Here is a 23,716-nt window from a genome sequence, read left to right as displayed (position 1 = left end):
ATTCGGTGTTTCCGCATCGATCCGCCTCCTACCTTTTCGGCCAATGAGGCGTCGGCGGGTCCTGTCGTCTGGAGCCATGGCTACACGGAGGCTTCTGGGGTCAAGAACAAGTGAGTCCAGCCGCCAAGCAGCGGCGCGGGGCTGCTGCGCCCTCCACGCCTCTGAAGGATCGGTTATGTTCCACGTCAACACACACCGCAATGACCGCGCAGACTCCGTCGTGAACCGGTTTAGGATCTGCGTCGGGCTTTAGTGAGCGGACCAATCCCTTACTGCTGCGGCGCCTCGACACAAGGTTACAATTTTTGGGAGGTGCATGTCAGGCCCTTGCGGACTTAATGGGTCCGTAAACCCAAGACAACCATGGTGCACTGCATTGTGACTGAAATACACTTCAATACATTTTAACTGTATTCTCTGCTTCTGGTTATTGTTTTTAGTAAATGGAAACTTGCCGAGCTTATTTGTGGAGGTAACTCTTATTATGTGACATTCTCAGACAGGGACCTGCAGCTGTTATCATAACAGTGCCTTCTGTTTATGTGATCATAAATCATATTCCGCTAGACGTGGTTGAATCTCCGTTGCCGTTAGCGAGTTGATGCGAAATCATCATGATCATCATCGTCAAATGTGCAAATGCATGACTCGGAAGATGATAGTTCTGCTACAACAGAAGGCGAGGACGGCTTTGAAAAAAAACGACTTTAGTGAGACTTCTGTAAAAAAACAGAGTTTATTCATTGAATCTGATTGGCTGGTGTTTGTTGAAAAACGTAAAGCCCCCGTATACGTAAAGCAACCAATAGCTGCCCGGCCTGAGGCCAAACCCCCACAACCCTTTTACGCAGTTATTGTATGTTGTGTGTGTGGCACTTAATGTACACACTTATTGTATGTTTTACATCCTTGCACTGTGCATTGTGTGGCGTATTATCCTAGCTATCTTTGTTCCATGCGTGGAATGTGGTAACATAACAATTGTTAGTGCTTGGCACTTGGTTCTATGACATCCTGATTGCACCGACAGCGATACATACAGTTTCTCTTCTTCTGACAAATGTACTTATTGTAAATCCCTTTTGACAAAAGCGTCTAATCGACAAAAATATCCTAAATGTGAATGTAAATGTAAAAGTGACATTCGTTGCAAAAAAAGTAAACATAACTACCACAAGACGGCGTCTACACACAGGCCTGCCGTGGTCGCCTCTCACAAAAGAAACTGACCACCAACCCCCGATCCACCCCGACCCCACCCTCCCGCCCCCAGGCTGTGTGTGGCGGCCCTGTCGGTGAGCAGCTTCTGCGGCAGCCGCGAGGCGCTGTACGGCGTGTTCGAGGGCGACCGAAACGTGGAGGTGCCCTACCTGCTGCAGTGCACCATGAACGACGTGCTGGCCGAGGAGCTGCAGAGGACCAAGAGCGAGGAGGACTACATGACCAACACCTTCCTGGTGATGCAGAGGTACAGGGACGGGCACGCACGCACGCACGCACGCACGCACGCACGCACGCACGCACGCACGCACGCACTCACGCTCTCTCTCTTTCTCTCTCTCTCTCTCTCTGTCTCTCTCTCTCTCTCTCTGTCTGTCTCTCTGTCTCTCTCTCTCTGTCTCTCTCTCTCTGTCTCTCTCTCTCTGTCTCTCTCTCTCTCACTCACTCACTCACTCACTCACTCACTCACTCACTCACTCACTCACTCACTCACTCACTCACTCACTCACTCACTCACTCACTCACTCACTCACTCACTCACTCACTCACTCACTCACTCACTCACTCACTCACTCACTCACAACCCACACACACACACACTGCGCACAGTCTGGCGTCAAAGCAATATGTTCGGGCCCTATTATACCAGCTAGTGAATTCACTAAGGTCTAGGAAAAGGCAGGTTTTCAAATGGCTTGTACTGGCAAATCACGCTCACACCTGGTGGTATAACAGCGGCCCCTCTTCTCGTACATTCATTGTGTTCAGGGAGTTTTTCCCAAAAGTGGGCAACAGTAACCTCATTATGTGGGACGTATTGTGATGTGGATCACTGCAGTGTACTTGCAGTAGGACTGCAGGCCTGTGGCATCTGCAGTGTGTGCTCATGTACTCTATGATGCTTGATCCATATCCTAAAGCACAAACCGGAAACAAAAAGTCCTACCAGGGAAGGGGAAAGAAAGGGAGGGAGCATTTCTTTCTTCTTTTTTTTGGTTTCAGACTCTTGCTCGGCTTCTGCTCTTTTTGCATTCTCTCTCTCTCTCTCGTGACAACTGTCAAATCTGACCTACAGCGCTTTTATTTTGAAACGTGCGACTTCACAACCCTTTAAGGAAGCTGGGCCAACTTTCAGATCTGACCTACAGCGCTTCTATTTTGAAACGTGCGACTTCGCATCCCTTTCAGGAAGCTGGGCCAACTGTCAGATCTGACTGACAGCGCTTTTATTTTGAAACGTGCGACTTCACATCCCTTTCAGGAAGCTGGGCCAACTGTCAGATCTGACTGACAGCGCTTTTATTTTGAAACGTGCGACTTTCCCCCCCCCCCCCTTCCCCTTCCAGGAAGCTGGGCACGGCGGGCCAGAAGCTGGGCGGCTCGGCGGCGCTGTGCCACATCCGCCACGACCCCACGGAGCCGGGCGGCTGCTTCACGCTCACCGCCGCCAACGTGGGCAAGTGTCGAGCCGTGCTGTGTCGGGACGGCGCGCCCATGGCGCTGTCGGTGCTGCACAACGTGGGCCTGGAGAAGGAGTACCTCCGCATCCGCCAGCACAACGCCATCGTCACCGAGGTAACCCCCCCCGCCCCCCGATCCCCCGTTCTCCTCCACGTGTTGATGTGAAGAACCACTACAGTAATGGGGTCGGTATTGGATTAATACATGTGAACAATTTTTGGAATTTAATTGATTCCGTTTATTTCAGACACATCGATAGAAAATCTAACATATCAAAACTACAAAACGAAATGAAAAGCACGAAAATAATATATGAACAATGACGATGTTCGAATTATTTCACAAATAAGAAAAATTAAAAAAGCGTCTTACATTCATTCATTTATGCGTCTGAAAAGGAGTCGGAAGAAGTATAAAATGTATACTTATAAACTTCTAATGGCTTTATAGCCTCCACTATGTCTTATGGCTCCTGAAATCTCCCGCTCCTCGTGCACGTGGATGTTATTTTCCCGCCATGCTGAGCCTTTGTTACCCCGCCGCTGCCCCCTACAGGACAACAAGGTGAACGGCGTGACCGACTCCACACGCGTCATGGGCTACTCCTTCCTCTACCCGGCCGTCATCCCGCGGCCCCACGTGCAGACGGCCACGCTCACGCCCCAGGACGAGTTCTTCATCCTGGGCAGCCGGGGCCTGTGGGACGCCGTGTCCCCCGAGGAGGCGGTGGAGGCGGTGCGCAACGTGCCCGACGGCCTGGCCGCCGCCAAGAAGCTGTGCACCCTGGCCCAGGGCTACGGCTGCACCGACAGCCTGAGCGCCGTGGTGGTGCAGCTCAGCGTCAGCGAGGACTGCTGCTCCTGCTGTTGCTCCTCCACCTCCTCCTCGGACCCCCCGCCGCCGCTGCCGCACCCGCACTACCACTACCACCCGGGGACGCCCGCCTCCTCGGGCGCCGTGGCGGGGGGGGGCGCCGCGGCCGGCAAGGAGCGCCTCCCCCAGCCCCCGGCCTCGTCCTGCAGCGAGCTCAGCAGCGAGGTGAGCGCCAGCGAGATGAGCAGCGAGGTGGGCTCCACGGCGTCGTCCGACGAGCCTCCGCCGCACCACCCCCCGGCCTCGCTGCCGCTGCTGACGGAGCACGGGGCGCCGCCGCCGCCTGGGGGGCCGCAGCACCACCACCACCACCAGGCGCCGCAGGCCGGGCACCTCGCCCTCGCGCCGCACGGACTCACGCTGCCGCCGCCGCCGCACCACCCCCCGCACGCCGCCAGCCCCGGCCAGCACTGCCCCTACCAGGCGGGGGCGGAGCTTAGCTCGGCGCGGGGCTGCTGCGCCCTCCACCCGGCCGAGGGCGGCTCGGCCTCCTCCTCCTCCTTCCAGCGGCAGCTGTCCAGCGCCACCTTCTCCAGCGCGCTGTCCGACAACGGGCTGGACAGCGAGGACGAGGAGCCCATCGCCGGGGTGTTCTCCAACGGGAGCCGCGTGGAGGTGGAGGCCGACATCCACTGCCTGAAGGCGGGGCTGGCGTCCTCGCTGCCGGGGCCGCACCACAGCGCGCCGCGGCCCAGCACGCCGCTCCCGGGAGGCCAGGAGGCGGGGGCGCTGCTGCTGCTGCCGCCCCCGCACCCCCCGCCCCCGCCCCCCTCCACCCCGGAGCCCGCGGGGGAGGCCGACGGGGGCGGGGCCGAACGGGACGAGCCGTGGGCGGGGGGCGGCGGCGGCGGCGGTGGGGGGCGTGGCGTGCGACGCCGCCAGGGGGGCGTGGTGGGCGCCGGGGAAGCAGCAGCGGCGGGGCAACGGCTCGGTGGCCCCGCAGGAGAAGAGCCACAACCTGATCGAGGTGGCGGCCGACGCCCCCTGCAGGAAGCCGGGGGGGTACTTCACGGCGCCGGCGCAGCCCGACCCCGACGACCAGTTCATCATCCCCCCCGAGCTGGAGGAGGAGGTGAAGGAGATCATGAAGGAGCACCAGCAGAAGCAGCAGAAGCCCCCCGAGAGGACCGAGACGCCCGCCGACTACGACGACACCCCCCTCTGAAGCCGGCAAATGAGGCCGCACTGAAGCCTCACGCCCAAGCCCCGCCCCACAGCCCCCCCCCCCCCCCCCCCCCCCCCCCCGTTGTCGCGGTGACCGCTTGCTCTCTCCCACTCTGCCACTTTTGAGTTAGCATTGCTAGAAACGCATCGCATCGTTAGCATCGTGTGCTAGCATTGTTAGCATCCTTTGCTACCGTCGATGGCATCGTGTGCTAGCACCGCGTCGTAAGCATCGTGTGCTAGCACCGTGCCGCCACCATTGATACGGAGACCCTAACACAGGCGTGCGGGGATCGCATCATACTTTTCTTTCATTGCACTGTTCTTTTTCGTCACACTCATCACATGCTCGCAGTACGCTACGACAGCACAACCAGCCCACAGCGCCACCTGGTGGCACCGGCATGCTTAGCATCGCTCTACTCTCCTCTTTCCCCTGTTGGTAGCAAATTGTTGGGACAGCAAAAAAAAAGAAGCAAACGAGCCCTTTAAACGATACTTCTTGCATCCATTCTGGACCCATCCAAAGTGATGCAGTTCTAAGAACGTTGTTTTCTACATTCATTCCACCACAGCCACTGGTGTCTCCGCTATCGTGCTAGCCTGCCACTACGTGTGTTCATCATGGATAACGTTTCCATGTCTGTCGTTTGTTTGTTTTTTAAGAACTGACCATATCTTATAATGTGATGTAGGGGATGTTGCTGGAAGATGTTTTTAAAACAGAGGTGCGTTGTTATCAAAAAATTAAAATATATGTATACGTATAAATATATATTTATATATATATATACACACCAATAATACCACGCTTAACTGTTGTAGATAGGGCACTTTAAAGACTCTATTTCATCAGAAAATCATGAATCTTGGCCTGTAAAACGGCATAGAATTTTTGTAGAAATTTAAAGACTAACTCCTAGGAGTTGCATACTCTTTATGGTGACTTAGTCACTTTTTTTACTAATCTTCTCTGAGAGAAATTGTGATTGTTTTTTTTGGTTTCGTTTTTTTCAATTATTGTAAATAAGAGAAATGTTCTATACTGACACTTTTAGAGGAACTGTCTACCTTCACGTATGTTGGTGAATGGTTTTAGCGGTAGGAAGATATATGGTTTATGTAGTGACTTAAGTGGAGACCAACTTCTCCTTTATCTTTCATTCTAGTCCACCAACGACAAAAACAGACACACACAAACACGCTCATATAAATATATATATATATTTATATATATATATATTGCCTAATGCAAAAAGCCCAGACACTACATAGACTATAGTAATTACCGAACCCTATGGTTTGCTCCCTTTGGTTTGCCCTTTAGCCATCACTTTGACCAATCACAGGTTTGTTTAGGCATTAGCATGCACACACACATAAACACACAAGCACACACACATAAACACACAAGCACACACACACACACACACACACACACACACACACACACACACACACACACACACACACACACACACACACACACACACACACACACACACACACACAAAAAGAGTTTTGAGTGCCACTGTTCTCTTGCTGTAACTGTTATCACCGGCATGACTGTGTCAAGTGAAACAAACCAATATATCCACATGGAAAACCAACCACAGAGCTCCTGTCTTTGGTAAAATAAATCCTACATTTGTGAATATAATTCATTCTGTCCCGGACTTCTTATTTTAGTCAAGTAGCAATCCAATTATATAGGATACAGTTGCCTCTCATTTGAAATAGACGTTGTTTTATCTTGTGTTTTTGTTGTAAAGGTTTGCATTTATTTAAGGGTCTGAATGCATGCATGCAGAAGGTCGGTCCACGAGCAGTAATTACATGACATCACCAGCAGGAGGCGATCATATACAACCACCTGCTGTAGTGTACAGTAGTCCAGAGTCCAGTACCTCCTCTTAAGAGTCCATTATTTACAATTAAATTACCATTCAGTTTTCGATGCCACAAAATGAAAGGCCATGCATATATATTGTTTTCTTTCTATTCTCCGCCAGTATGCCGACAACATTAGCTCTTTCTAGCCCTTTTCCTTTCACATTTCATCGCTATTGCTATTATTTTCCTTTTCCGTTCCCGATATTGAAGATGCGCCTTTTAGAATCGCTCTACAACGTTCACATTGCTCATCGCCAGGTTGGAGTCTGGGCTGCTGCGGTTCATCGACCTCTTCACATACACCACGCTGACCACCGTCACCAACATCATGGCCGCCAACACGGAAAGAGACGCAGCCAGGGTGACGGTGAGGTTGTCCGAGGAGGAGCCTCTGTACTGGCACTGTTCACCGTAGTACCACCAGTCATCCCCCACCGCACACCTTATGCAGAGAGAGACAGAGTGGGTAAGAGGGGGATTGACGTTTTAACTGGATAATGTCACTGTCTGCGCTCTCTTCCCAGAGATATAATAAGTGACGTAATCTAATTATATCCTGACTCAAGGTCTTCCCAAAGGAATGTGGTGAGGAGTATTTTAACGTAGGGTGAGAGTACAAAAACACACAGCTGTGTTATTTACATTAATATATATGTCACACAACTTTTTGGACAAAAAAAGATTTGCATTAGATGAAGTGTATCATGTTTCTTCTTCTTCTTCTTCTTATTATTATTATTATTATTATTATTATTATTATTATTATTATTGTTATTATAAATTACATTGTTATAGCCATGTTCATATAAAGAAAACAAATTGTAAGTGGTTCAAACAGTACCTCCTAGTGGCTACATGAATCGCTGCATTCCAATTCGTATACTTTTCCTTTTTACTTGTAGTACGCACTGCAGCTAAAGAACGTAGTTTTGCACACAGCATGCATGCTATTGGAAATTAAACCTTGCTTCAGATCAAGGAGACGTCGTTGACGTTTACTTACACAACTGTTAGTCATACTCATAACTCTTCTTTTGGGATAAAATTGAAAAATAATAAGTCACCTGCATGCCGGCTTCTTCTGCTCCAACACACACACCCCGTCGTTCAGGCACTCCACGTCTGTGCAGGCGTCACTGGGTGGCGTGGTGCTGTTGTTGTTGGGTGTTGTCGTGGTCTCTGGTGAAGCCGTGGTTGATGGGGGCACTGGTTGGGTCACTGTGAGATGAGACACGTCTGGGAGAAAAGATAACAAAATGATAATCATTGAATAGTTTAATTCTAACAATGGAAAACATCACATGTGACGTATTGTGTTTTTGTTATGTAAACATAGCTCAAAAAACCATTTGTGTGTGTGTGTGTGAATTATAAACAATATAGCGACCATATAGCGATATATAAATAAGTAGGCTATATAAGTAATCTAACAATATTTATCATTATGATGGCAATGGTGAAAGTTGTTGTGGAAAAATTAATCATGACAATAAAACGATATTACCTTTACTTTATTACTAGATAGATATAGATTTTTTTTCACCTAGAGCTAGCTCTCTTCGGCTCTCCATTTGAAACTACGGCTGCATTTGTATCACTGTAGCCAAGATGTGTAAGTATTGTCAACCAAGTCATTTTAAAATTAAGTAAATTAAATAACTTAAACCAGTTATAGGCCTATAACAACAATGGTGGTATGTATGATCACAATCGAGTCAAGTATTATTTAATGGAGTGTGTGAGTACGATCGACGATATAGTAGATGCAGCCTACTGTGCAGTCTAGACCTCACTATATCATCTCATACAGGGAGAGTTAAAGGGGACATATTATACCACCAGGTGTGAGTGATGAGCCATTACAAGCCGTTTTGAAAATCGTCCTATTCTGACATCACAAGTGGGCGTGTCCACATCGATGTGTGCTGAATAGATCAGTCTACCCAGTGGACCGTAGCAAACGTTGCTCATCTTTCCGTCGTACATCTAGGTGGACACGCCCACTCGGACTTCTAGCTGACTTTCTGTGTGACAGCCTGAACGTTGCGTTGTGCTTGGACCCAGTGTTTACCCTCCATGCTGAGGAGAAATATGGCGTCCCCGCCCTTGATGAAATCCCTGCTCCGGGCTCTCAGGTGGGTCAGGTACACGGAGGTCCCTAGTGCGGGCCCTCGGAAGTACTTGCTTCCGTCGGGTGCCGTCACCTCGACGCCCACCTTACGAGGGTCGTCCCAGTGCAGCCCGCTCCCGTCTGCGATGTTCGGGGGACACGGGAGCAGAGAGGTGACTCATCACAGCACTGATCACTCGCACACACACACGCACACGCACACACACGTCAAGGCTAAAATTGTTCGAAGCAGGGAATGCAAATCTAAGTTGAAAAAGTGGCAAAAAGGGGTGTAGGAGCCTAAATGCCTATTTGCTTTATTTAAGTTCATATTTTACGATGACGTTTGGATGTTCATGAGTGAAATAATATAATAGTTAATTGTGTGACCTCTCTCTCTCTCTCTCTCTCTCTCTCTCTCTCTCTCTCTCTCTCTCTCTCTCTCTCTCTCTCTCTCTCTCTCTCTTTCTATCTCTTACCTCTAATTATAACCTCATTGTGGAAAAGGATTTTTGTATCTTGCGTTTGGCAAGTAAAACTTTTAAAGTTCATGTCGTGGTCCGTTCGATTATTTTTGTGGATATTGGATGAGGTATTCGCGAAGGGAAAACGGAGCGTCAAGCTGAAGCTTCAATAAATAGACCTATTGATCCTAAAAGGGGAATGCAGAATAAAGGGCTGTAGAGCTCATTGATTAACACCAGAGCCGATTGAATTGATTGCCGTATTCCCCCCCCCCCCGGGGTTCTGTTTGGGCACGACGCCTGACCTGAGAGGATGGTGTTGGGATCGGTGGTGACGCTGCGCTGGTTGGACATGCGCTTCTGGATGTGCGGGTGCTGGTCCATCAGCATCATGGTCATCTGCTTCCAGGGGCACGGCCACTGCTGGCCCGTGTCCCCCGGACGGGCCACCAGGCGGGCGTAGGCCGACAGCTCCCCCGGGGAATCGGTCCTCCCGCTGGGGTAGAGCGTCATCTGGAAGCTGTAGCCCTCCTTTGAGGTGAACGGGGGGCTGTGGATGGGGGTGCCGGGCGGCGTGGTCTCCATCACGTTGCTGAAGTCCTTCACCCGCCAGGCGTGCTCGGGGCAGGCCGTCTCAGAGAGGTTGATGTCGTCCAGGGAGAGCCCCCCCATCGCTGATAACGGGCCGTGCTTCTCACCCCGGAACACCACGCGGAACTTGGTCTTCACGTCCAGGGTCACGTGGTGCAGCTGCCACAGCTCCTCCGGTGGCCCTATGTGTGTAAAAAAAAAAAAAAACGGGAGGTTTTGACTTTTCTTGACGACATTAGCTCACAACTATGCTACCACTGCGGCAACCGAAACGCCTGAGTAGCATCCAGCTGCAGCCCCGGAGCCGGGGCCTGAGGTATGGCAACTGGGGCTGTGTTGTGGCAACTGGGCCTGTGTTGTGGCAACTGGGCCTGTGTTGTGGCAACACAGGCGGGTTTTTTCACCATACATTTTTCTTGTTCAATTTCAATAAAAATAATGAATTAATGGTGATAATTAATAACAAAAGCTTGCCACACCACAGGCCCCTTGCCACACCACAGGCCCCGGCTCCGGGGCTGAAGCTGCTATTGAAAGGCTTTGGGAGTATTTGATATTAGTAGTCAGTAATAGTATTTGGTATCCACCGTCGATCGTCTTAATCAGCCGCAGGGTGCCGTTGGGGTGAGCGGCGTCGTACTCGCGCACCCAGATGCTCAGGGTGTCCACCGGGGCGGCGCTGTTGTAGTAGAAGAACTGCAGGCACTGGTATCCTCTCTTGGGGTACAGCAGTCTGCTCTCCAGCTGGGCCACAGCCCCCGTGTCGGCCGCGCCCGAGGGGAAGTGCATGAAATACCCTGAGCCTGTTGGAAATCAATACAGTCGTGACGGTTAAAGAGGGGAAGGCCTTAAAAGCTGTAGTTTGAGTGTTATCAGCCATCCATCAGCTCTGTGTGAGAAAAATGTTAAATGTGAGAATATCTGTAGTGGTTGACTCTGCACCGCCCTCTGCACCGTATGAGGCAATTTTGTTTTAATGATCCGACCTATCATAGCATCTCTTCCCTTATTGGTTCAGGGGAAGCCGTCTTGCCTGTCTTTCACAGGTGCGGGAAATGCAAAAAAATGTCAACTCAGGGAGGGAGGGTTGTTTATTCATCTTCTGCTGTATTCTGCTCTCGTTACAACTCTCAAATCTCCATGATAGCACCTCTGATGCCAACGCTGTTGGAAATCTTCCTGTGTTCGCAACCTCCCTCCATGCTGCCCTTATGGATACGATGATAAGAGAGATTGGAAAACAGGCCAGGAGGGCAGACACACTCTTATCTCGTGTACGAGATAACGATTGAGATGAATGGTGTGCGGGCAGAATCGCTGTGGTAATCAAACACCACCACTCAACCACAGCCAAGCGGCCACACATGGGATGAAGTGCTGTAGAATGGCCCTAAGTCTCTTCAGGCAATTGAGAATTCGTTCAAGTTTGGAGAACAAGGGCGTTTTGGAGAACCCACTCTTCGCAGAAACCTATTCAATTTGGCTAGTGGTGCAGAGTGCTATGCATGCATGTGTTGTGTGTTGGTGTGTCGGTTGTTGTGGGAAAGCACACACTCACCCGTGCATTTCCCCAGGTTGGAGTAGTCAGTGCTGGGTCCCCCGGGGGCCGTCGTTAACCTGTCCCACTCGGTGGTGGCCCCTGGCCCTTGCACCATGCCACAGATGTTCTGGAGCTCAAAGTCACACGAGTCCAGGAAGGTGGAGGCTTGCGCTGAAGGGGAGGTGGGCAACACACACACACACACACACACACACACACACACACACACACACACACACACACACACACACACACACACACACACACACACACACACACACACACACACACACACACACACAAACACAGACTTACTACTCAGCTAAATAGCAGGCATCATCAAACTTTGTCCCGCTGTAAAAGGTTAGCATATATTTGTGGGAGTTGTTGTGGATGATGACTGCTTTAAGCAACCTCACCTGGCCCTAAGTCCCAGTTATTGGACTCTGGGCCTGGGTGATGCTGCATATGTGTGTGTGATCACCACACACACGCACAGAACTCGCGCATGGCAACATGGAGCAGCAGGGCAAATTATCATTAACTACAAACTTGTCCAATTAACCGGCCCAGTGAAGCCACAGGGACCTTGTTGCAATCTTTCATTAACCAACATTGACGTCATTACCATACTTATTACAAGAGGCTTAGCGACTTATGATCCCTATTTATCAATTCATCATCTATATTTGGACATTGTTTTGATTCAGCTCCATCTATGCATCCGGCATTAACTACCCAACATGAGCACTCGCGGGCTCAACCTGAGGATTAATTGTAAATATTACTTATTTTATTTTACATAATTTTCTCCTTTTCTCCTTATTGCATCGTGGGTCAGAGACAAACGCAATTTCGATTCGTCTGTTTGTCTGGCACATCTTTGAAATTGACAATAAAGCAGACTTTGACTTTGGCGGCACTCACTGCAGTTGTACAGGCGGCTGAGCTTGAGCAGGTCGCTGTCGCTGAACTCCATGCGCTGGCCCACCACGTCGCTGAAGGCCGCGATGTTGGTGACGATGGTGGGGAGCGTGCCGTTGCGGAAGGCGTTCTTGCTGTAGTGCATCATGGAGCCGTAGTCGTACGGGACGCCCAGAGAGCTGGAGGTGGTGTCGTTGTAGGTGTTGAAGTTGTGCTCCTTCCCTGCGGGCCCAGAGGGATCAGTGAGTTTTTTGGGAATTTATTTTTGAATGTTTCATCCTTTTTAGTGTAGACGGAGTAAGACATGAAGGTATGGGAGATAGAGGGGAAGACATTCGGCAAAGGGACGGGCAGGAATCGAACCCGGACGCTGTGGTAAGGACCGGGCCTTAATGGCGCCCCAGGTCTCTGGGTTTTTAAGGTGACTTCAGGACATTAATTTCCAGGGCCGCCGAGTACTCTGCTGACTCAAACGCGAACTTTGCACTCTTAATCTTTTCATAACAATTAATAACCGGTCTGATTTATTGTATTGCAGATTCAAACGGTATGGTTTCACAGATTTGAACAGTTTGGACTAATGCCGAGGAAGGATAATAAAACCATTGTGACTTTTTTATTGTGTCATTTGGTGATATTTGGCAACGGATAAATGTCCCACACCAGGCACCTGAGAAGGCATTCGTGAAGAGTACAACGAATTAGCCTGGCTGTTCCTTAATTTATTTCACACAATACATGACAGCCTGATTGAGTAACGTGTGCCGACAATATCTGTTTATGAAATTCAAGTAACAACCATCCGTGAGCTATTGTGAATCAAATGCTCTGTGCGCCTGTCAGACGCAATTGGATTAACATACAACCAAGCCTGCGGAACCCTTTTTAATAGATCAATAATTAATCAGCGTCATCGTCATGTATTTGGTGTCACTGACAGTACCTGCTGAGATGCGATCCCACATGATGGTGACGTAGTCGTCACGGTCTGAGCGCGATTGCTCGTGCCAGAAGCCCAGCGCGTGAAGGAACTCGTGCTCAATGGTTGCTATGCGATCACAGTTGCTCCCGATGGACAACCGCTGCTTTCCCACTCGCCGGTTCCCCACAGAGGAGAAGCATCTAGAAATGAAAACCGATCGCTACAAACGTCACATAACTGGTCCGGACCTTTAATGATTCCTTAAATGATCTTACTTTTTATTTATGTATGTTAAAAAGCTGTAGAAAAAAGCTGATAAATATAAAATAATAATAATAAATATATTAATATTAAATAAATATACATGATGTATATAATTTATATTTAAATATAATAATATTTAATATATTATGATATAATATGGAAACTTTAATATAAATTAAAAAAATATATATTTTTTAAATGTATAGCATGTTATGTTTTTCCATCTCATCTCTGATGAAACTTTATATAATATTGCCACACATGAATAAACTGGCTCAACAAGTGTAGAACGCCTTGTGTCTTACCCGCTCCCTTTAAAGATGGAGATGTAGTTTTCTTCTCCAGACCAGGGTTGGAAGTTGATGCAGGTCTTCAGCCGGTACTGTTCGAAAGCTTTCAGAATGACACCTTTAGCATTGATCTCTGCAGGACAGCAGGCAAAAGAAGAAACGGGTCATGGTGAAAAAAATCTCGTAAGTGCCTCTCAAAGCTTAGATAATCAGGCTCTTGGGCACTGTTTACTCTGATAATGCAGACTTATTTTCTTAACTCTTTGGTGATTTCAGATTTTGTGGACATGAGGCGACACATATTAAAGAGAACTTTGTAATTTGCCCTGTTTTTGGTTCAACATTGGTTATCAATAGTCCTTTCTAAAATCCTGTAATATAATAGTAGCTTTAGGTTTGCTGAACACTGAACTATTCAATCAGATTGTAATTTGTGAGAAATATTAAATCGGAAAAGTGGTTTGGCTCTTGCTCTGCATTCGGTTCTCATTGTTATTACCTAGATTTTCCTACCATTTATTAATTTGTTTAAGAACACCTAACCAATATCAGGAGATCTAATAGCCATAATACCTTTTGGAAGATACTAACTTACCAAGATTAGAAACTGTAAACAATGCGATGCAACAGCCGTTATGAGTGTTTAAAGAGAGTCTTTATCGGTTGTTGGGGGAGGCAGGGGTATTTTACGACGGTGTATTCTCTTACCAAGGTCGTCCTCCATGTAGTATGGAACAGTCCTGGGCCATCTGTACTCTTCACCTATTATGGAGTTTCTGGATTGCCTCTGTAGCGGCGGTCAAAGGCGTTCAGAAGTTGGTGAGAATACAATGAGCCGAAAGGTAACTGCTTTTCCATGGTGAGGCTCATGAACATACCTCGTCGAGCACAATGTCTCCCTCAACCAGGTTCAAGCCGGCCTCTGTGAACACCGAGCGGTTCAGGATTCAGTGGAACAGCGTGTGTGGGTGGAAGAGGTTCATGTACATACATGCATTTAGTTTAGCTTTTTCTGTGATGTGGGTGCAATAGGAAACTTTATACACATTTATTATGACAAGCAAAATTGTTCAAACCTTCATTGATATCGAAAATATCCAGATCCCGCCCGCCATCAACGTCATATTCTGTGGAAACGATTGAAGTAATAAACAATGAAATGAATTCCAACATTCCAACATTAAAATAGATGTTGAAAGCAATCAATCAACTGTTCTATATGTATAAATATCCTGAAGGTAATACAAGTTTTATTCAGGATGTTGTCTATCACTTACCCAATACTTTTGCAGTTGGCTTTTTGAGAAATAAAAAATACAAATCAAATTAGATTATTCGATAGAGTGATAAAGTCCATACTAGTCCATAACATAAATCAAACATGAATGACCATGACATATTTATATTTATAATAACGATATTTCTTACCAACCCATAGATGGATGAAAACAAGAAGCATACAATGTCCAAAACCAACAGAACACGTTTCTTGCGTCCTTCCATGTCAGACATGAAATGTCCTTCTACATTGGACACTTGGAGTGACGACCACCACAAAGTTATGGCAACTCTTAAAGTACAAGCCATAAACAATAAAGTGTGTATAATCAGCAAATCAATAATTGACTTAATGCATCATGCTAAGCTATAAGATTCATGTTATCTCTCTCATGAAGCTCTCAAGGTTGAGGTCATAGTTGTTGTAGCTGGATGGAATTCACAGTAAACCTGTGTTTTTTTCTGTATTGATTTTCTATGTAACCAAGGTGGTGGAGGGAAAGTAAGGCAGTAACATTGATGTGAGAAGCCTCAGGGGCAGAATTATTGTTAAACATAGGTATTAAATGCAATTGTTCTTCTCACTTCCTCTGTAGATTCTGTGGCTAACAATTGAGCAATGTCAATAAGCACAGTCAAAATGTATAAAACGGAGTGACGAAAAATCATTTGTTCGGCACATAGAAAGGTCAGAAAGCACCATGTCTGGGTGATCAAACCATCGTAACTGTCTCTCATTCACTTGAACATACGTTATATCCTCCACCAGCAATATCCTCTGTCAAATTCACTTGGTTGTGCAGATTCCGCCTAATTGCATTTTTGCGTTGCACGAATGTATACAATAGCAATAGAGCACTTTGTTCTTTGTGATAAGACATTTTGTGTAGTATATTCATTTGTATGGCAATTCACTGTTATGGCGTCCACAGACTCCGTTTTAACCGACAGACATTGATTTAAAAAATACAAAAGTCAAATTTTTCCATGAGAGGTCATTCCATGTGACACAATCTGCGGACGACAATCTACAATCTACACGTCAGACTCAATTAGTTTTAATGCAAGTGCTTTATCATAACCATTAATCCTTCATTTAAGAGAAGGGCATGGATTTGGAATTTTCTTTTGAAAGTGACCGAGGACCTCCATTGAAGGACAGACCACAATCCTCTTGATGAGAGAAAATTTCCATCCAATCATGTTTTCTTAATGATATCTACTGGGAAAAGCAATCAATTTCCACATGACTTCCAAACCATTAAGCATTAGTGTGTTAGATGTGGGATTTATTTTTGGTTTCCAGACCCGTTTTTATCAACGTTTTCATCACACTGATACATCCTGCGGACGGGATTTTCTGACCAATCACCGATCTGATACATCGAGACTGATTATTTAAACAACAGCCTAGGATGTTGTTGTTAAGGAACTGTGGTATCGAATGGATATAGACTATGAATAGTTTTTGCATAATCATATTTTTGCTTTGTTTTGCTTTTGTTTGTTTGTTGATGTTTCCAGCACACTGCTCTATATAACTTCGGAGAGAAATGGCCTCTTGGAATAGATAGCGCTAATGGTCCTGAACGGATGCAGCTAGCCTGAGGTCATCCATCACTTATTTTACATTATTCAGGTCCTCGTGTAAGAATACATTTTTGCTTACCCATTAAACGATGCTTTGACCACACTGAAAGAAAGTCTGTTTGTTGTCACTGTCAATAGCATTGGAAACCATACATTTTACTTGCACATTTATTCTCCCTTGATTGAATTAGTATTTAGTTAGTACTAACCCTAACCCTAACCCTTAAGATAACCAGATCATCAACAAAAGCTCTAAACATGTCTACTAGATGTCTTTATCTTATCGCTTCCATAAAAGCATACAAATCCTTCATTCTGGCGGCCATCTCCGCAAGGGAAGGGAGATTTGTAAGACCCAATAAGACTACACTATAGGATTCTGTAGTTGTGTCCCTCAGGTCAGTCGATGCCTTCTGACGCCCACTCAGAAACACATAATGTAACAGAGTATAATAGCAGAGTCCACGGATGTGTTTGGATAAGCGGATGACGATGAGATGATGACGGATGTGTTTGGATAACTAACACACGTTTTGTTATACCAATCCCCCCGCCTGGGTCAATCAAGTCTCTTTGTAGATAAAGCCACACATCTTTATGAAGAATACAATTAACACTACTGTGTTTCAAAAATGGTGGTCACCATTATAATTTATTTTATTGAAAAAGATAAATCCAGTAGCTCATGTAACTAAATAAACACTATTTTTTCGATATGATTGTGTTATTATGCCATTGGCTTGCTTAAAAAGAACCTCCTAAAATACCTTTAAGTAGACATAGAGGCTCAACCATTGCCCTCTGGCTTAATAAATGATTTGAATGTATATTGTAGCTGCATGCAGACATCAGTATTCAGAAAACTTAAAGTTAATACCAGCTCTTCTCCAAGTGGCTTCAAGCTGTAATTGTCTGGTATATCCCACTAGGCCTCCAACCTTCAACCACTGCATTGATCATGCATTCACAGCAGGCATGTTTCAAAACAAATCGAAGATTTTTTTTTTCTATTATTCAAGGATAATCAAGTTCAACTATTATGCAGCATAAAACATTTAGCTAGAATAGTCTTGGTCACTATCTTGGACTCTGACGTTTTTGGCTATGTTTTTACATGTATTTGAAAGCTTATTCACAAGCAAACTCCACAATGAAGCATGTTTAATCTAACCTCCTGGCCAGAAGTGTTGAATTACATTGTACCCACAGGCTAAAAGAAGCATAGAGGTTTGGTGCCCTTGCGAAGGAAATGATGGCCAGAATAGAGTACTTCATTAGGGGCTACAGAAGCCCTCAACAGACGGTCTGAAAATGCATTATCATGTCAGATGTGGCATTAGAGGACATAGACATAGAACAGAGATTCTCCCAGTGGCTATTTCTGGTGTCTAATATATGATACACATGTTTTTATGAGGGAGTGTATGGGGTTAATCTACTGCAATGAACCTTTCTTACTTGAGAGTCGATATTTAATAAAAAAAATTATGTTGGGTCAAATTAAACATCCACTTATAAATAGAAGTGTTGAAAGTATCCAAAAAACGATTATGGTAATGTAAACAGCTATATAAAATGAGTAGGGTTTTGTGAAGCGCAGTTTTACTGAGACCATCCAGTTGTTCACGTTTGCGTTTGTTGTGATGTATCAGGCCACATTCAATTGTACTCCACTCTCTCCCAACAACTGATGCAATCCCCTGAGCCATGTGTAAATATGTAATGCTGCCTCTTCACACAAGCAGAGCCTCTTCACATACCCGAGAGATACTACACCTCTCCTGCAAATAAGAGACCAAGCAGGCAAAACAAAGCAATAACCACTCAATTTAAATCAATATGAGCTGGGGCAGAATAGCCCACACAGAGTAACATTGAGTTATCATCAGCAACCTTCAAGTCCATTCGCAAATCAGTCAAACTGCGATTTTTTATATTGAATTGCCCTCTCTCACACTAGCGCGTCCACACACACAAACACATGTGGAGGAGTAACAAGCTCTGTGTGTTGGCTGATTTTCTTGTGTTTATTTAATCTGTGGACATGTTCTTTTTTTTTTTACATCCAAGAATGCGTCATGTATCACATAACCTAGTTATATTTGAAGCCTACTGCTATGCCTATTTTATAATTGCCTGATGCAATACCTTCAAAGCAAATTCCATGGTCCCTGACATGTATTTTAACAGATGTTCAGAAAGATGTGACATGAGCCAAGAAGTGTGGAATCAGAATGTCATGGATTTTTATAAATGCTATCAATGTATGGTTTTCCCTTTTGTATATTCGTTCTATTCATGTCGCTGCATGAAATTATCTGATGGAAGCCCACGATGGATGGGTTAAACCCAATTTTGGGGACGTCAGATTATTTCGGGAAAGTGTGTATAAATGTTCTTAATCTTGACCTGAGGAGGTATCTACTCTAAAAGCAAAACTAATACAAGACTAGAAATAGCACAGAGACTGAAATTAATAAAAGTACCTCCAGCAATGAAAGAAAATTTCCTTTTTTTTTAAAAATAAATACATTTGTGTAAGTGAATGGATGATTGCAGGTTAGAGCTGCCTCCCCTGGCCCAGCCACCACCACACACACTCAGGAAGAGAGCTCCTGCATGGAAAGGAGGACCAAAGTCATGTATCATTGTCTGCAACTACTCTGCAAGTGTTTGCTACAGGCCACCAAGATGGCGTGCAGCTTGGACATTGCTCACTCTATTCTGGCCATGATTTCCTTCGCATGGGCACCAAACGTCTATACCTCTTTTAGCCTGTGGGTACAAAATGTAATTAAACACTTCTTGCCAGAAGGTTATATTAAATGTGCTTTGGTGTGGAGTTGAATTAGCTTTCAAATACACGTAAAAAAATCGCCCCAAATTTCAATGTTGCATGCTGCATGATAGTTTAACTTGATTATCCTTGATTAATAGGACAAAAATATCTTTGATTTGATTTGAAACATGCCTGCTGTGAATGCATGATCAATGCAGTGGTTGAAGGTTGGAGGCCTAGTGGGATATACCAGACAATTATATTGGCTGGTATTACCAAGTGTTCTGAATACTGTGTGATGTGGCCTGTGTGGGGGCGGCTGGTTTAAACTGTGCACTATGATTTCTCAAATTTCTCAACGGACGTGCTCCCAGCCATTAGCCAGTGTCCGTGCATCCATGCATCTGTTCTGCTATCGGCTAGTAAGGGCTTTCTGGATATGTCAACGGGATAATCTGCAGTGAGTGTTTACATGCAAAAACACAAAGTTTATACTGTTTCGCCACACTGTTTGAATTAAACGAGCACGTTGGTGTCTCGTAAGGAACCAACTCGTGTTACATAGGTCTTGGAATGTTTTTCTGAATGTGTTTAGAAGCCCAAAAAGCGGATAAAGAGCTTGCCCCCATAGGAGTTCTCCTTTAACCAGCCCATGGGTCCAATCGGTCAGACTCGGGCCAGGTGAGGCTGCCTAAACCAGCCATCATCCACACCGCTCCCACTGAGTCCCACAACATTCTCTTTCTATGACTGTAATTATGTGACTCCTGCATGTAAGTAATTACACATTTTTTCTAAAGCAATGCATCCAGGGATGGACTGTGAGGTGACTCACTTGATTAAAGGTCACTGTAGCCTGGCCTAAAAATAGGATAAAGGGATTCAATCAAAGTATTGAATTAAGTAAGGTTTAGAAACTGCAAATGTGTGATGTCGAAAGCACTAAGTAGAATGAAAGTAGAAAGCGAACGCCAATAGTGCACTTTAAGTGGTGGATTTTTAATAGGTCAATTAATTAGGAGTTTCTAAGTCTTAAAAACAACATGTTTCTGTTATGCTATATATGCAATCAATGTAGTGTATGTTCATTTAAACAAAAAGTGTTGCGACAAGAATTCATTGAACTTGGTGATATCAGTTCATGCGATTCAACTGTGATCATGGTGATGTGACGTTTACCCTGTGTTATACTTGCATTGCAATGATTTTATGCTAGAATATATAAAGTTGAATGAGAATGCAAGGTTAATGATGATGTTGCCGACATCTTCCATATATGTAGGCGTTCTCACCAGGATTTAATTTATGCACGTTTGTCTGAAACACAGTTGTTCCATCAACCCATCTGCCAAGTATGATTTGAAGTCTGATTTGTGAGACGACAAAATAACTAAAATATGTATTGTGGCAGGCAGCAGGGAGGGGTGAGGTCAACAGTTATTGAAGGAAGATAACTTTCAGCCTGCTGGCTCCACCCCCAAGCCTTATATGGACTTCCTCCTTCAAGGTGGCACACCTGAGAATCAATAAGCAGGCAGTGCTTGGGGTTAAAAGGGAGAGCAGGCTGCCGCATGGGGCCTAGCAATAACAGACAGCAACTGAGTGATCGTCTAGGAGTAGTTAGCACTCTATTGTCCACGCTGGAAATTCATCTTTGCCATTCTTGCAACATAAAACATAGCAAACAACACACAGACAATATAGGTTGAATTATACAGAGTGTACATAGAATATAAACAAAGTGGGTAAAAAAACATGACTCAATACTACTGCAGTTCTCAGTCCCAATCTCTTTTCATAAGCCCTGGCGGGGTGGTGCATGAGTGAGTGGGGCGGGGGGGGATTTTAGTTTGCCAAGTGACTGTGTACTTTATCTCACAGAGTGAGGGTGGCTTTATCCACACTTCGGTCAGCTTTGTAAGCAGATTACATGGGGTGGTCCATGAGTTGAAACTCTTGCCGTTTTAGTTCACTACACACTAGACTACACACTGCATAATAAAGAGGTGAGGGCAATGGGTCTGAAGTCATTGAGTGACTTGGGGCGTGTTATTTTAGGCACTGGGACAATGGTCGCCATTTTCCAGGCCTGAGGGACAAAACTGGCGGGGGCCTTGTGGGAGTAAACACGCTGGAGTACTGAAATCCCATCAAACCTAGAATAAAAGACATTCAGATAGTTTGAGAGACTGACAGGGTCTTCACACTGAGGTGCTACTTTGTGATTCCTTCCCATCATAGAGTTAAGTCCTCTACAGGCATCTCTTGCGTTCCTCTCCAGGCATATCTTGCGGTCCTCTCCAGACATCTTCTTTAATTTCCCCTCAACCTTGTCTTTATAGTCCAGTTTCGAATTCCGACTCTGGAACCATCGCTTTTTCCTCTTATTATATTTTGGATTTTCTTGGGGTGGCCAGCTCGACAGATTATTTCCGGATAACTGTGTTTTGGTGGTGGAGAGCTGAACTGTCGAAAGTTAAGCAGGAACTCCCTGGTGTAATCAGGTAATGCCGGTTATCATTGGAAAAGTCCTTGGACTCGATCTAGGCGATGAGAGCAGTGGAGGATTACTGCCACAGTTGCCCGGAGTGCCAGCAGGTGGCGCAAAAAACTAATTTCCGCTTCCCCTTAGTTCCCCTACCCATTATTTCAGTCCCTTTCAGCGGGATTGCCATTGAGCTGGTGGGGCCATTATTACCAAAGACCAACAGAGGGCCCAAATACATTCTGGTGATACTGGATTATGCAACTAGGTACAGCGAAGCCATTCCCCTGCGCACCATGGCCTCAAAGGGAATTGCACGCAAGTTGGTCCTGATGTTCTTCCAGGTAGGCATCCCTGAAAACATGTTAGCAGACAGTGGAAGGTGATGGAGGCAGCCAGACAGAACTGAGACAAGCTGCTCCCCTACCTGATGTACTCCATCCGAGAAGTGTGGACCGGCTATTCCCCCTTTGAACTCCTCTACTGGAGACGACCCCAGGGGCTGTTGGACGTGGCTAAAGAATCCTGGGAGCAGTAACCGTTGCCCCGGAAAACCCTGGTGGATATCGTGGGAAACATGAGGGACCTGATGGCCACCCTGTGGCCCCCGGTGCAGGAACACATGCAGGAGGCCCAGGATGCCCAAGCGAATCGACAACAGACTTCCAGCGAGGAGACAAAGTGTTGGTACTTGTCCCCACAAGAAAGTGTACGTTTCTGGCTGATGGAACTTAAAAAGTCTTTGAGAAGGTGGGGGAAGTGAATTGTAGGATCCAACAGCACCATTAGGCACTGACCCAAATTGACCATGGAAACCTGTTAAAGAAATGCAGTGCCCGGGATGTACTCTGCTCTATTCCTACCACCGGTACTCGGTCTTCTGAAGTAACCCTCAGGGACAAGCTGAGCCCAGCTCAGAGGTAGGACCGGACAGAATTGGTTGACCAGAACCAGGACATGATCTCAAGTGAACCGGACCACACCAATCTGGTACAGCACTACATCACCAAGCCCGGGAAAAAGGTGAAATTGAGACCCTACCGGAAGCCAGGAGAGATGCGGTCAAGATCAAGCCTAAGACGACATTGGAAGCGGGAGTCGTCGAGGAGTCGCACAGTTGAGCTTCTAGGAAGCTCAATTAAACATCAAAGTGTGATGCCTAACCAATGCCCCGAATAGATTAACTGCAGCACTTCTGCCAGTCCTGACTGGAATGGCAAAATCAGGAGGCTGTTCCACTCATCGGCGTCGGCAGACCCTTTTCACCGGGGCACGTTCCCCGTTGTGGATCTGCGGTGCCTGGGTATGCCTGGGGCACAGATTTTTTCATTTATTTATTTATTTATACCTTTAATTTTTTTTTATTTAAGTCTGACTCATCTGGCAATCTACAGAATGCATGCTTGCATTTTTTTTTCTTAAAATAGGCCTATAGACTACCACTTTCGTTAGAATTTAAGTCCGACATACGGACAGAGTAATTAGAATCCACTTGCGGCCACTCGGAGCATGTTGCAGCCGGAGAGTTGCCTGTAACACAGAGCCAGGAGTTCGTCATATCTTAGGCTATCTTTAAGAAACACGGAACTAGTCCTCCTAGTAAAGACACACTAAAACATTGATTGTACAAAATTTGACACCCTGAAGAAATTTACTATTTGAATTAGCCTACGTCAATAGAATGCATGGTGCCCCCCTCATTGGCCGGCCGCTGCAATGAAATGTACGTGACGAATGCACACACTGAGGAGAGAATCATTCTCCTTGATATCGACTTTTTGAACCTGTCCAGCACAGCGTCAGCGACCATTCACTCCGGCCGGCGTGAAGTGAAGTAAACAGTAAGCGTTACATTTTTATCCTCTGG

At 46.1% G+C, this 23,716-nt stretch overlaps 2 protein-coding genes across 2 annotated transcripts in view; one reads left to right on the top strand and one right to left on the bottom strand.

Annotated features, from left to right (window-relative positions):
- LOC130388111 (PH domain leucine-rich repeat-containing protein phosphatase 1-like) overlaps window positions 1-4,774 on the top strand; it is a 10,320-nt gene extending 5,546 nt beyond the window's left edge. Inside the window, exons 5-9 of the mRNA XM_056597451.1 lie at window positions 1-110; window positions 1,274-1,468; window positions 2,568-2,796; window positions 3,238-4,422; window positions 4,466-4,774. The exon at window positions 1-110 is cut by the window's left edge and continues 4 nt beyond it. Of these exons, the coding sequence (XP_056453426.1) occupies window positions 1-110; window positions 1,274-1,468; window positions 2,568-2,796; window positions 3,238-4,422; window positions 4,466-4,720 (1,974 nt within the window). The 3' untranslated portion in view covers window positions 4,721-4,774. The remainder of the gene's footprint in view (window positions 111-1,273; window positions 1,469-2,567; window positions 2,797-3,237; window positions 4,423-4,465) is intronic.
- Window positions 4,775-6,450: 1,676 nt separating this feature from the next.
- On the bottom strand, window positions 6,451-14,921 carry mep1bb (meprin A subunit beta b). Its single transcript, XM_056597440.1, has 12 exons — window positions 14,794-14,921; window positions 14,596-14,639; window positions 14,426-14,504; window positions 13,733-13,850; window positions 13,185-13,363; window positions 12,239-12,463; window positions 11,336-11,482; window positions 10,365-10,580; window positions 9,492-9,959; window positions 8,684-8,863; window positions 7,677-7,848; window positions 6,451-7,054 (listed from the first exon to the last, which is right to left on the bottom strand). Exons 1-12 carry the CDS (start codon window positions 14,888-14,890, stop codon window positions 6,832-6,834), a joined length of 2,148 nt encoding a protein of 715 aa, XP_056453415.1. The 5' UTR covers window positions 14,891-14,921; the 3' UTR covers window positions 6,451-6,831.
- Window positions 14,922-23,716: the final 8,795 nt, after the last annotated feature.

This window comes from Gadus chalcogrammus, chromosome 8, assembly GCF_026213295.1.
Source record: "Gadus chalcogrammus isolate NIFS_2021 chromosome 8, NIFS_Gcha_1.0, whole genome shotgun sequence".
Taxonomy (NCBI): Eukaryota; Metazoa; Chordata; class Actinopteri; order Gadiformes; family Gadidae; genus Gadus; species Gadus chalcogrammus.
The sequence above is the reverse complement of the archived record's forward strand: the minus strand, read 5'-3'. Positions and strand labels throughout refer to the sequence as shown.

Excerpts from the sequence above, each read along its gene's own strand:
- mep1bb (XM_056597440.1), bottom strand. The coding sequence starts at position 14,890 with ATGTTGGAATTCATTTCATTGTTTATTACTTCAATCGTTTCCACAGAA. Across the intron at positions 13,364-13,732 it reads TCCATCTTTAAAGGGAGCGG|ATGCTTCTCCTCTGTGGGGA; the intron begins GTAAGACACAAG and ends TTTCATTTCTAG. Across the intron at positions 8,864-9,491 it reads TCCCAACACCATCCTCTCAG|ACGGGAGCGGGCTGCACTGG; the intron begins GTCAGGCGTCGT and ends CGAACATCGCAG.